The 11,548-nt window shown below is 35.2% G+C and overlaps 1 protein-coding gene across 1 annotated transcript; it reads right to left on the bottom strand.

Annotated features, from left to right (window-relative positions):
* Positions 1–7,727: 7,727 nt before the first annotated feature.
* LOC104589906 (UPF0426 protein At1g28150, chloroplastic) lies at positions 7,728–9,828 on the bottom strand. The gene is made up of 3 exons (XM_010248375.3): positions 9,673–9,828; positions 9,458–9,577; positions 7,728–8,028 (listed from the first exon to the last, which is right to left on the bottom strand). The coding sequence occupies exons 1-3, from the start codon at positions 9,706–9,708 to the stop codon at positions 7,855–7,857; spliced, it is 330 nt and encodes a 109-aa protein (XP_010246677.1). The 5' UTR covers positions 9,709–9,828; the 3' UTR covers positions 7,728–7,854.
* Between the last annotated feature and the right edge of the window lie 1,720 nt (positions 9,829–11,548).

The raw sequence follows: 11,548 nt of genomic DNA, 5'->3' as shown, positions 1-11,548 counted from the left end.
TTTCAGATTTTCTTCATTTTATTTTTTTTTTGTAATTTTTATATTTCATTCAGTTTGGATTGGATTGGATTGGATCCAATCCAGTCCATTTACATTTTAATGAATTGGACTGGATTTGGTTTGTATTGGATTTTGACTGGATTGGATATAGTCCATTTGTAAATGGACTCACATTGGACTGGATCGGGTTGGACCAAATCCAGTCCAATTGACACCCCTAGATTTAACCCCCTTTGGACCTACTTCAACCAAAATACCCAACTTTTTCAAAATTACCAAATTACCCCTCATAACCCTCAAAATTATAAAAAATGCCATTAAAACCTAATATAGAAGAGAACGCAACTTTCTAATTCGGGTCAATGCGAGGAAGGTTACTGTTCATTGTCTCCTACCTTAAGACGAAGAACCAAGGGGCATATTTTGCATTGTATTTTCATAGTTTTTTTTTTTTTTTCCTATGTTGTATCTGAATACATAAACTATGGATTATGTGTTCACTTCTCTCGATCTAGTCATTTCACTCAGGGTAATTAGTTGTCAATGTTCTGCTCAAGAATAGTTTGTGAACGCATTATATTTGTTGGATCTCAAGAATCGGTAGTTTGTTAAGACTAGTATTTTACTGGTAATATGTTGGATCTATCGAAGAGTGATTTGGTCGAACTAAATAGTAGTATCCCTAGCCTTATGGGACTGTAAGGAAAGCTCACCGATCCGTCAGCCGCTTAGTTGTGTTAGAGTTTAAAAGAAAACATCAAAGCAAATCAGAAATAAAGATAATCAACAAATGGAGTGAGAGGAAAAAAAAAATATGTACAGAGTGATAATAAATGTAATGAGTAAGTCCAAAAGGTAAGGGAGAATCAATTTGCCAAGTAGATGGTAAAATAAGAGGGGTAGACTACAAAAGATTAAAAAATATCTAAAAAATTCATGAAACAAATCAACAAATAGGGTTCTATTAAAATAATAACACAAACAATCAATAAAAATAAAATTCAAAAAAAATTATATATATATATATAAATAACAAAAATTATATAAAATAAAATAAATGAATAAATAATTAGGGGTTTTCCTCTATGATGTTTTGTTCTATATTTATTTTGCTTGTTTGAACAATTATCTCTTTTATGATTATGCTTATTCATGAATTCCATGTGGGCCCCACCTATTGGACCCGGGAGAGGGGTGCCTAACCCCTTCCTTCTCCTAACCGAGTCTTACTCAAATTGGTTGGACCATTATTGTGGGTCCTAGAGTCACTATTAAGCAAATATATTTTTGAAAACCCTTCTTGGAGGTCCCATCACCTCACCTCTATTTCCTTCAAATGATGGGTGGCGACTCCAATTCAGCCCAAGTGAGTTTCTCACCTTTTTTATTTTTGCCTTCAGATACAGAAGAAACATTTGCATTCTTAGGCTTCTCAGTCTGACTATTCTTCTTAGAGTTGTTGTTCTGAAACCTTTCTAGGAGAAGATCTAGATGTAATTTCCAACAAGTGTCCTTAGTATGCTTTGGTTTCTTACAGTATTTACATATCACCTCTTTCTTCTCAGTTGGCTCATTTGACTTTATTCCAGTATATGCAAAATGCTCTAGAGGTTGTCCCTGTAATTGTACTTGCTGCCTACTCTTTTCATTGCTCACCGTATAATATGCTTGAGTAAAGGTAGCTTCATCTCTGGCTAAAATGTTCTACCTCGTAATATCAAACTCAAGGTTGTCTTGTAAGAAACTCAAACACTATGTTTCTTTCAACTAGTTTCCTAAATGCCTCTGCATCCTTGGTACTCTCCCATACAACCGTCTTCATTGCATCAATCTCATACCACAGTGACTTTTTTTTTTATCAATAACAGTGAAATTTTATTAATGATATAGAAAATCAGAGTTACAAGGGAAGGAGCTAAAAAGTCTTTAACTCCCAGCTACCCAAGGAACATCCTGACCATGCAGCAATTACAAAACAGCCCAAAATATAGTCTTTGTTTACCCCTTGCCTAGCTAGACCATCAGCCAATGCATTTGCACTTCTCTTTATCCATGTATAATGAATTTCCATGTCCTTGGTTAGCCATTTAAACTTCCTCTTTTCATTGTTGTATTTCCAAAGCATAGAACTGTCCTCTTTTAGCCAATTCACCACAATTTCAAAATCACCTTCTATAATCAACATTTTTATATTCATTTCCTTGACCCTTTGTTCCCCTTCAATAGCTCCCAAAATCTCAGCCCTCAAGGAGTCTCCCACCCCAATCGGACCAGAGTACATGGCTAACAAATGCCATGTTTCATCCCTTATCACTCCCCCTACTCCGGAAGGCCCTGGGTTGCATATGCTGCTACCATCAAAGTTCAATTTGATAAAGCCATGAGGTGGAGGAGTCCAGCAAGAGTTTAAAATCTTTCTACTTGAGCCCGAATCTGCAATCTCCTTCCAATTCCTTAACAACTCATCAGCTGAGAACACTTTGAGCAATTCCAATGTTCTCAACCGATGTACCATCCTAATGTGGATAATCTCCATGATTTCTTCCACACTTCTCTCTTTGTTTGAGAATATCCTTGAGTTCCTCTCCTCCCAAACAGTCCAACAAACTGCAGCTCTACCACACCTCCACATGATCTTAGCCCTTTTAGTTGGCCAATTAGGCATGGAAGTAAATGGTATCCAGACTCACCATCGGATTTACAGAGAACACATCAATGAGGAGACAAGCAACTGTTGGGTCTTTTCCTTTGGAGTAGATCCCCTGTATTAACTCTTTCCAGAAAGGCTTCCCAACAAAAACTCTCAACCTTTGCAGGTATAGGTCAACACCACACTTCTTTAACAGGGAAAGATGATCCAATAGGAGAAGAGAATAATAGTGCTTTGAAGAAGGAGGCACAAGTGTAGGAACCCGAGGGAGTAAGTGTCCAAATTATGTTCTCTGTCTTAGAAGGCTCAATGAAGACTCCTTCAAGAATGGATAGTAAGGCTAAAGTACAGGCTAATTCTGTGTCCCTGACATCTCTTCTTAGACTTAAATTCCAACCAAACCTAGAAGGTGAATTAGAATGAACAAGAAAGGAGGAGACTGGTTCATTTTTTAGGGTAGAAATAGCAAAAGGCCTAGAAATTGATCTTTCAAAGAGGAATCCCCAACCCAAACATGTTCCCAAAACTTAATGAGGTTACCTGAGTGCAAATCGTACATGATCTATGGAGAGAACAAGGGCAAGATGGCTTGAATAGCTTTCCAAGGAGAAGCTCTTGTAGTCCTAGCCTGAATCCCATCCATTATTTGCCAACCCATGTATACTTCCCACAATCTTTCTTTCTCCAACGAAAATCTCCACAGTCATTTCCCTAGTAATGCTAGATTCCTACTCCTAATGTTCTCAATTCCCAAACCTCCCTCCTTTTTACCCCTATAGACCACCTCCCACCTGACCCTATGGTTCTTCTCCTCCCCCGGTTCCCACAGAAAATTCCTCATTAGTTTTTCCAACCTACTAACCACCTTAATCGAGATCCTAAAGACTGACAAAAAATATACAGGAAGGTTAGCCAAAGTAGACCTGATTAAGATGATTATCCCTCCAAGAGACATAGTTTTTCTTCTAATTGGCAAGTCTCTTTTCAAATCACTCCACAACAGGGGCCCAGAAATCACTTTTCTGAGGATTATCCCCCAGAGGTAAACCCAAGTAGTTTAAGGGCCAATTAGAAACTACACAACCCAAAATGTCTGCATACTCACCAATCTCCCCTTCCCCCATATTGACTCCAACTATACAACTTTTCTCAAAATTCACCCTAAGGTTTGACATTTGTTCAAAAAGTTGTATTGTGAACTTCAAATTTTTAATCCAATTGATATCCCTTCCTTCACAAAACAAAATCGTGTCATCTGCAAATTGTAGGTGTATAAGTGGTATATTATCTCTTCCAACTCTCCACGCTCTTATTAGCTCCCTAGAATCTGCTTTGGATATCAATCCCCCTAACACTTCAGTAGTCAATGTAAACAATAAAGGGGATAGGGGGTCTCCTTGTCTAATCCCCCTCAAAGATGGGAAATAGTCCACCACTGTCCTGTTCACCAAAATGGAATATTGACAATCCCTAATCCAACCCATCACCCATTTGCACCAGATGTCTCCAAACCCAAAGTTAATCATTACCTCTAATAAGAATGACCAATCAACCAAGTCATAAGCCTTTTCTAGATCTAATTTGCATACCACACCTTTCTCCTAGATCTCTTATAATCCTCTAGACTCTCATTTGCTACAAGTAGTTGATCTGTTATTTGCCTCCCCTTTACAAAAGCTCATTGATGATCTTATAAAGGCTATTTACTAGACTGATCGACCTGTAATCCTTTAGATGGCTTGCATCACTTTTCTTGGGTACCAAAGCAATGAAAGTGGAAGTTAGGCCAAGGTTGATCACTCCTCTAGTATGGAATTCATCAAATACCAACAATATGTCCTCCTTTAGTATCTCCCAACAATCATGGTAGAAAGCCATCGTAAAACCATTTGAGCCCGATGCCTTTGATCTATCCATTGAGAAAATTGTCTTTTTTATTTCTTCCAACTCAAATTTCTTTTCCAACCACTCCCTATCTTCTCTCTTTAGTGTTGGCCAATCCAAACCTTCCCTTTTTATTCAGTGGTCTTCTAAATATATGCCTAAAATGACCTGCAAATGCTTCTGTAATTTCTCTCTGACTTGTGATTGTTTCCCCTTCAATCTCCAATCTAATATTAAAATTTGTCCTCATTTTGCCACTTGCCAAAGCATGAAAGAACTTAGTGACTTCAACTTATAGGCTCTTGTAACATTCAATTTCTGAGAATATGTTTCTGTAACACTGTCCCAAATTTCTTTGGACCAAGTCATTATGTAGGACTAATCTCTACTGGTTTCTCCTTACTGCCTATGAGATACCCCAGTTTACCTCTACTACAAACATAAATCCTTATAGATTATGCCCAGGCCAAGTAATTTGTTCCATCCAATTTAATTCCGATCACTCCAATCAAAATGAAATCTGTTGGACCAACCCCAAACACCGGGATCTACTTCATCTCACTTCTAGATTGCTCCATTGACCAAACGAAAATCCAAAAACAAGGTTTTTAATCTATATGGACCTAACTAAGGTCAGTCTAGTACCCGTAGGTCCCAAAATTAGGGTTTCACTACACTCGACTACCCGAGAGAAATGGGAGAAAAAGCAAGCGCATCTACTAGAGCTTTCCAAACTCCTTCCAACTTCAACTGCCCACTTCTAGATATCAAAAGGAACCCCCTAAGCACTGAGTGCCACACCCAAATTGTCTCCTTAATATGTAATGGTAAATTCTCTAGTCAACTAGGATTTTAGGCAAAAATCCAGCAACCTCACTTTCTTTGCAATCTATAACAAGATTTTGTCTCTCCAAACCCTCTACCAATTAAGCACAAAAGTTCTCTGAACAATTAGCAACTTATCTCTCCATTCACTCTTCTAATCAAAGGGTGTATGGGAAAAGAAAAGAAAAAGGAAAAAACAAGGAGGTGCTCTAATACCAAGATGTGATGCAATCCAGCAAATCTAAAAAATATTCTTTGATTATAAGAAGAAGAAGAAGAAGAAGAAGAAGAAGACGAAGAAAACAGAAATAGAAGAAGATGGAGAAGAAAGGGAGAAGAAAGGGAGAAGAAGAGAGTTCAATGACTTCTCTCCTACCTCTCTAATCTCTTATTAATCTCACTAAATCCGAATTAATTACAAGTCTGCCTTTAAGGCTCAATTTGGAAGGAGTACAAATACAAATATGCAGAGTGCAAAACCTTGTATTGTATTATTTTGTATGCATTTGTACTCCTTCCAAACTGAGGCTAAGTGGGTGGCCAACTCATCAACATACTTAAAAGACAAAAAAAAGATTTAACAGGCCCATTATCAAACAAAACATATAAGCACTGATAACAAGACAATAATCCACTAGGGCCCATTCGGCCAGTCTCTCTAAACATTCTATTTCATCCCCAGATCCCAACCGTTGTCACCTTAACTCTCTCCAACACCACAAGTTTGGTTATTTTTACTGACAAGGGTTTAATTTCTTCTCAAGCTTGCTCTTTTGGAGGCATTTTCTTATCTACTTCTCTTCCTTATCTAGGTGTGTTCGGTGGTAGATCATCAAGCTTCAGTTCTGTTGGGGAGATAGAATTACTGCTATTTTGCAGGGAACTCAATTTGCATCTCAGTTCTCTGATGGTCATATTATCATCTCCTCTGACTCCTAGAATGTCATCGAGGTGCTCCAAGACAAGTTTTCTTTTCCTTGGTCTTGCTTATGGATTTTGATAAAGACCAAGTCTATCTTAAGTCTTTTTTTCCTTCTTTTCCTTCTGTTTTGTAAACAAACAGTATAATACTCCTACACACCTTGTAGCCCAAGCTGCAAAGACTCGCGCTGATAACTTCTTTTCTTTTGATCACTATCTAGCTTGGCTACCAAATGTTAAGGACCTTGTAAAGATTCAGCTTGTTTAATTTAATCCTTTTAGTTATCAAAAAGAGATGGAAATACGAAGATGTAAACCTACACTAGAGGTTAAACCCTAAAAGGAAACATAACCAAATAGAACATGCAAAGATGAATAACAGTACAAAAGAAAAAAATGGAAAATGGAAATACAAAGAAACAAGAAGAATGAAAAACAATGCATATGGTTGAGGTATTGCAAGAACACTGGACAACCAATCGAAACCTAGAAAATAAAACATGAAGTCGAGGAGAAGAGAAAGGAAAAAAGACAAGAGCTTACATTGGATCGATAGTGTTCCACTGTGTTGGGGTTCTCCTTCAGCGGCAATTGAGACCAAACGAGTGAAAATGGGGGTTGAGAAGAGAACTCCTCTAACTTTTGATTGGGTCACATGTGGGAGTTTTGCACAAGTCCTGACAAATGACTAAGCTTTATCGAGTAGACGTGAGGGTTCGAAAAGCTCTGAAGCTTCATTTGAAGTTTCTTGAAATTTGACTTTCTCGTCTTTCTATAACACCCATCTTTTGATCTAATGGGCTACTTGATACCAAACAGGATGTCTTCCCGTAGAGTAAAAGGCACATGAAGTAGACTTACCAAAGGGTGCCTTATTTTATTGAAATCAATCAAACAATCCAACCTGTTAAAGTGACCTCTTAGAGCAGTGGATTAATAACTTCCATTCAAGTTTATCCATAAATTCATTGTTCCAAAATTAATTTGATACATCATTTGGATGGATTTTTTATGATTAGATTTTTTGTGTTTGATATATCATTTAAATAACATGATTTTTCGCATTAAATATCAAGTATTAATTGATTGGATAAGATCATTTGAGATATTGGTATGTATTTGGATGGTCATGATTAATTCATTACTTCGATAACATAAATTTTGGGGTTAGTTTATTTAGAAGGTCCCAATTGATTGAAACCCTAGTACATCACTAGGATAGCTGAGATTAAACCACTCATCTTAAGAGATGACTTTGATGGCCTAGTATCTTTGGTGATTAGGTATAGCACTTGAAGGACAAAGATCAATTGCCAGATAAAAGGACACCACATTTATGGACTATATGTTTAGTATAAAAAAGTAACATCCAGAGTAATCTAACTCTTGACTACCCCAGAAAAAAAGGTCAACTCTTGGTAAATAATTCCAACAAAAACAAGTGAAGTGAAACTTAAATAATTTGCAAATACTCATTAATAACAAAATGATTTTCGTTTTATACAAACTGCATCTTTGTATAACTTTAGAACATCAAGCAAATAAATTTGATACACAGGCTACTAGTAAAGACATCATTCAATCTCAATCTGTTCCGGTCCTTCTGATTGTGGTCCTTCTACATAAATTTCTTCTTCTGTTATCCCAGAGGCCTCCACTGTTTTTGTAATCCATTCCTTAAGTGGCTCCTCGTTCAAATCAAGTCTTAGGAGACCAGCAAAGATTCCTCCCATGAAGGCAACAGGCTCCTAAACAAATGGTAGGGTAACTTAAATTGAGATAGAAGGCCGGGGAAGTATTCCAAGTTTATGGTAAATCTTCCATAGGCATTAAAGCAAGACACCAAGATAAATATCTGAGCTGGTACCACAAGAAAATGAAGGAATAGGCTTGCAGTCAGGGAATTCCACCTTACATGAAACACTTGCATCAATAAGGGAGAATATGACTTAGCCATTTGAGCAAAGGCAGCATTAATCAAATAGGTTACTAGGTGGTAATTTAAATTGTTTCTTGCTTCCTTTCATGAAGTTTGGCTTCTCTTAATGTAAAGGGTCATATCCACTGAGAGAACAGTTCAGAGGGTATGAGCATCTAATAAAATATATAATTATATATATTAGATACTAACTGATAAAAAAAAAAGTATCTTATAAAATAGAATGCCATACTAAATTTCCACATGGCTCCTAAAGTCCTCCATCTTTTTACATGGTTTTCATTATTGTAAATTACATGAAAAAAACAAATGCCCAATCAAAGTCACTGAACCAACCAGTTACTTTTTATTCCTTCTCCCGATGGTTTGGATGAAGGGCTGCTCCAATTTATTAAGACACAATAGAGGCTTCCAAGAAATGATTAGGGGGGCTTGTGTGGTTCTCAGAGTTGTTTTCATCCAATAGATGAGTAGAGAGCTTTAATATTTTTGCACATTTTCAAAAACCAATTTATAGTCAGCCTACTTGAGAAGAAAGAAAAATTAGAAACTCAATATCAGTTTTTGAAACCTAGAAACATATTTAATAATTACATAATTGGTCATTGACTAGAAATCAACTCAAGAAATTATAAACTCTTCCCCTGTGTTTGGTTTGAAAAAAAAAAAAAAAAAAAAAAGTTAGGGAAAGGAAGGAAAAGGTTTCCCCTAGGTTTCCCTACCTTTTCTTTCAAAACCAAGCACAGCCTTCAGGAATGTAATTACAAGGAAAAGGGCATAGATAGTGGAATACTCTGTACTGATAAACAAGTAGTCCAAATATGCATTTCATTAGTACATAGAAAGAAGACCATTCAGCTTATATTTAGGGTTTAGGCTGCAAAAAATTGTAAGGATATATTTAGAATTTAGTAGATAGAAAGAATACCATTTAGCAAAATGTATTAGGTACTATTATTTATCTATTAAAATCAGGGTTTCATAAAATATCTCAAACCTTCGAAGACCTAGCATACATTTATCAACCAACGTTAGCAATCAAATTAAAAAAAAAAAAAGAAAAAGAAAAAAAATCAAAGACCTACTTGGTGAAATCTATCAGAATGCCCAACAAACATATAGTTAACCTCGGCTTACAATAATTTTCATATTTTTTTAAACTTCTTGGTGCAAAAAATAGGGCAAAACAGATAAACAAACAGATAAGGTTGTGATAGATAAGAAGAATAGAGGTTAACCTTGAGAGCTTCTTTGAGGACTGGATCTTCTATGGGATTGAAGAATAGCGCCTTAACCTGAAAACCTCTGTTACGCATCTGCTTTGGCGATGTAGAGATTTTTGAAGGTGTCCATTTCCACTATTTTTGAAAAAAAAAATGGACGAAGAATTAAGGAAGAAGAGTGAAAATAAATGTGGATAAGAAAGGGAACGGGGTTTAAACGGTAAACTCACCATCGCCGTTGAGGGACCGGCAAGGCAGAGAGCCATCTCTGATGAGTCCGAAGTTGAAATGGAAGCGAAGTGGTCTGGGTTCTGTTTACACGGTGATCTGCTACATGTTTTTAGAGGACCGGTGGAATGGCCCGTGCGATGTACGGAGTATTTGATATTGATGATGATGTTTGAATATACTTTTATATATCGGGTATAGATTTGTAGTTTATGTTTTTTTTTTTATGATTTTTTATTTTTTCATAAATTTTATACGAAATTCTTTGTTTTTTATACTTTATATTATTTTTTTCATTTTATATGTTTTTTCATAATTATTTTGTAATAACATATATATATATATATATATATATAATGGGAAAAGTAGAAAGTTGAGGGTAAAGTTAGAAAGTAAAATTATAGTGTTTTGACCAAACCAATTGTAACATTTTCATTTTTCAGTATGATATATAAGTTTCTATGATTTTCTACATATTTTGTAAATTTTCAATGTATTTCTTTGTTTTTTGTAATTTATATTGTTTTCTTCATTTATGTTTTTCATAATTATTTTGTAGTGATAATATATATAATGGAAAAATTAGAAAATTGAGGGTAAAGTTGGAAAGTAAAATCAGGGTGTTTTGACCAAACTAGTTGCAACATTCTCATTTTTTTAGTATATAAGATATACATTGTAAAGAAATTTTTATGATTTTCTATATTTTTTGTGTATTTCACATTCTCATTTTTTTAGCATGGTATAGAAATTTTTATGATTTTCTTTTTTTTTTTGTAAATTCTTTTGTGTATTTCTTTGTTTTTTTGTTTTGTAATTTATATTGTTTTCTTTATTTTGAGGAGAAATGTGCATAGGATAAAGAGACACCATTTCTATTTCCTCTTTCTTATTGTGAAGTAGGGGGAATGGATAAGATATACACTATACAAAGAGTGGTTTAAAGGAGAGAACTAGGGTTTTAGAATTTATTCATTCGCTTCATATGTGAATGATAATATTTGGCCTTTTGCCTCATGTCATTCTGCTCGTAAATAGGGAGAAAACCAAAAAAAAGGCTTCATTTAATCATCTAATTGATTGTTCAATGATGAAAATAGAGAGGTCGAAAAAATTCATTCCTCCCTTTAATTTGAATTCATGGGTTTTGGGCAAACCATCCGATACTTGACACATGTTGGCTCTAATCAATGAAGAGGTTCGTCAGGTAGGCCTGACGAGAGTAGGCCTGTCAATGATACCCGAAAATCCGAGGCCCAATTTGACACCCAATCTAATTATCTTGGATTCAGATTACGTATTTATGTAATCAGATCAAATTGGGATGTTACAATCTACATCCAATTAATAATCAAATCGAATTTGAAATTTTAATATGACTATATTATAATATTTATTAATTTTAATATATAAATTCTATATAATTATATTACAATTTGGATTAAATCCAAATCCGATATGAGTTTGTTAGGATTCAAATTCGAATATGAGTCTCTAAATCAATCGAATTTCGGATCAAATTTGAATGTAGGTTCTTAATATTCAGATCGGATGCGGATTTTGCTACATCCAATCAGAATCCAATCCAATTGCAGCTTTATTAGGGAGAAGATCAAATAAGGCCTAAGGGGAGAGAGAGGAGTAGGTTTCATAGCGGTTTTATTATTATTTTATTTGCTACAGCGTGAACTGTTAACTAAATAAAATTGGAAAAATAAAAAACTATTATTATTTTATTTGTTTTATCCAATTACATGTGCTAATCGTTAATTAAATAAAATTAGAAACTAAAAATGGGTAAAAATGGAAAGTGAAAATCAAGCTTTTTCACGAAACATTGTCACCATCCTCATTTTTATAAATGGTACAGACAACATT

The sequence above is a fragment of the Nelumbo nucifera genome, chromosome 4 (assembly GCF_055504915.1).
Source record: "Nelumbo nucifera cultivar China Antique chromosome 4, China Antique-T2T, whole genome shotgun sequence".
Taxonomy (NCBI): Eukaryota; Viridiplantae; Streptophyta; class Magnoliopsida; order Proteales; family Nelumbonaceae; genus Nelumbo; species Nelumbo nucifera.
The sequence above is the reverse complement of the archived record's forward strand: the minus strand, read 5'-3'. Positions and strand labels throughout refer to the sequence as shown.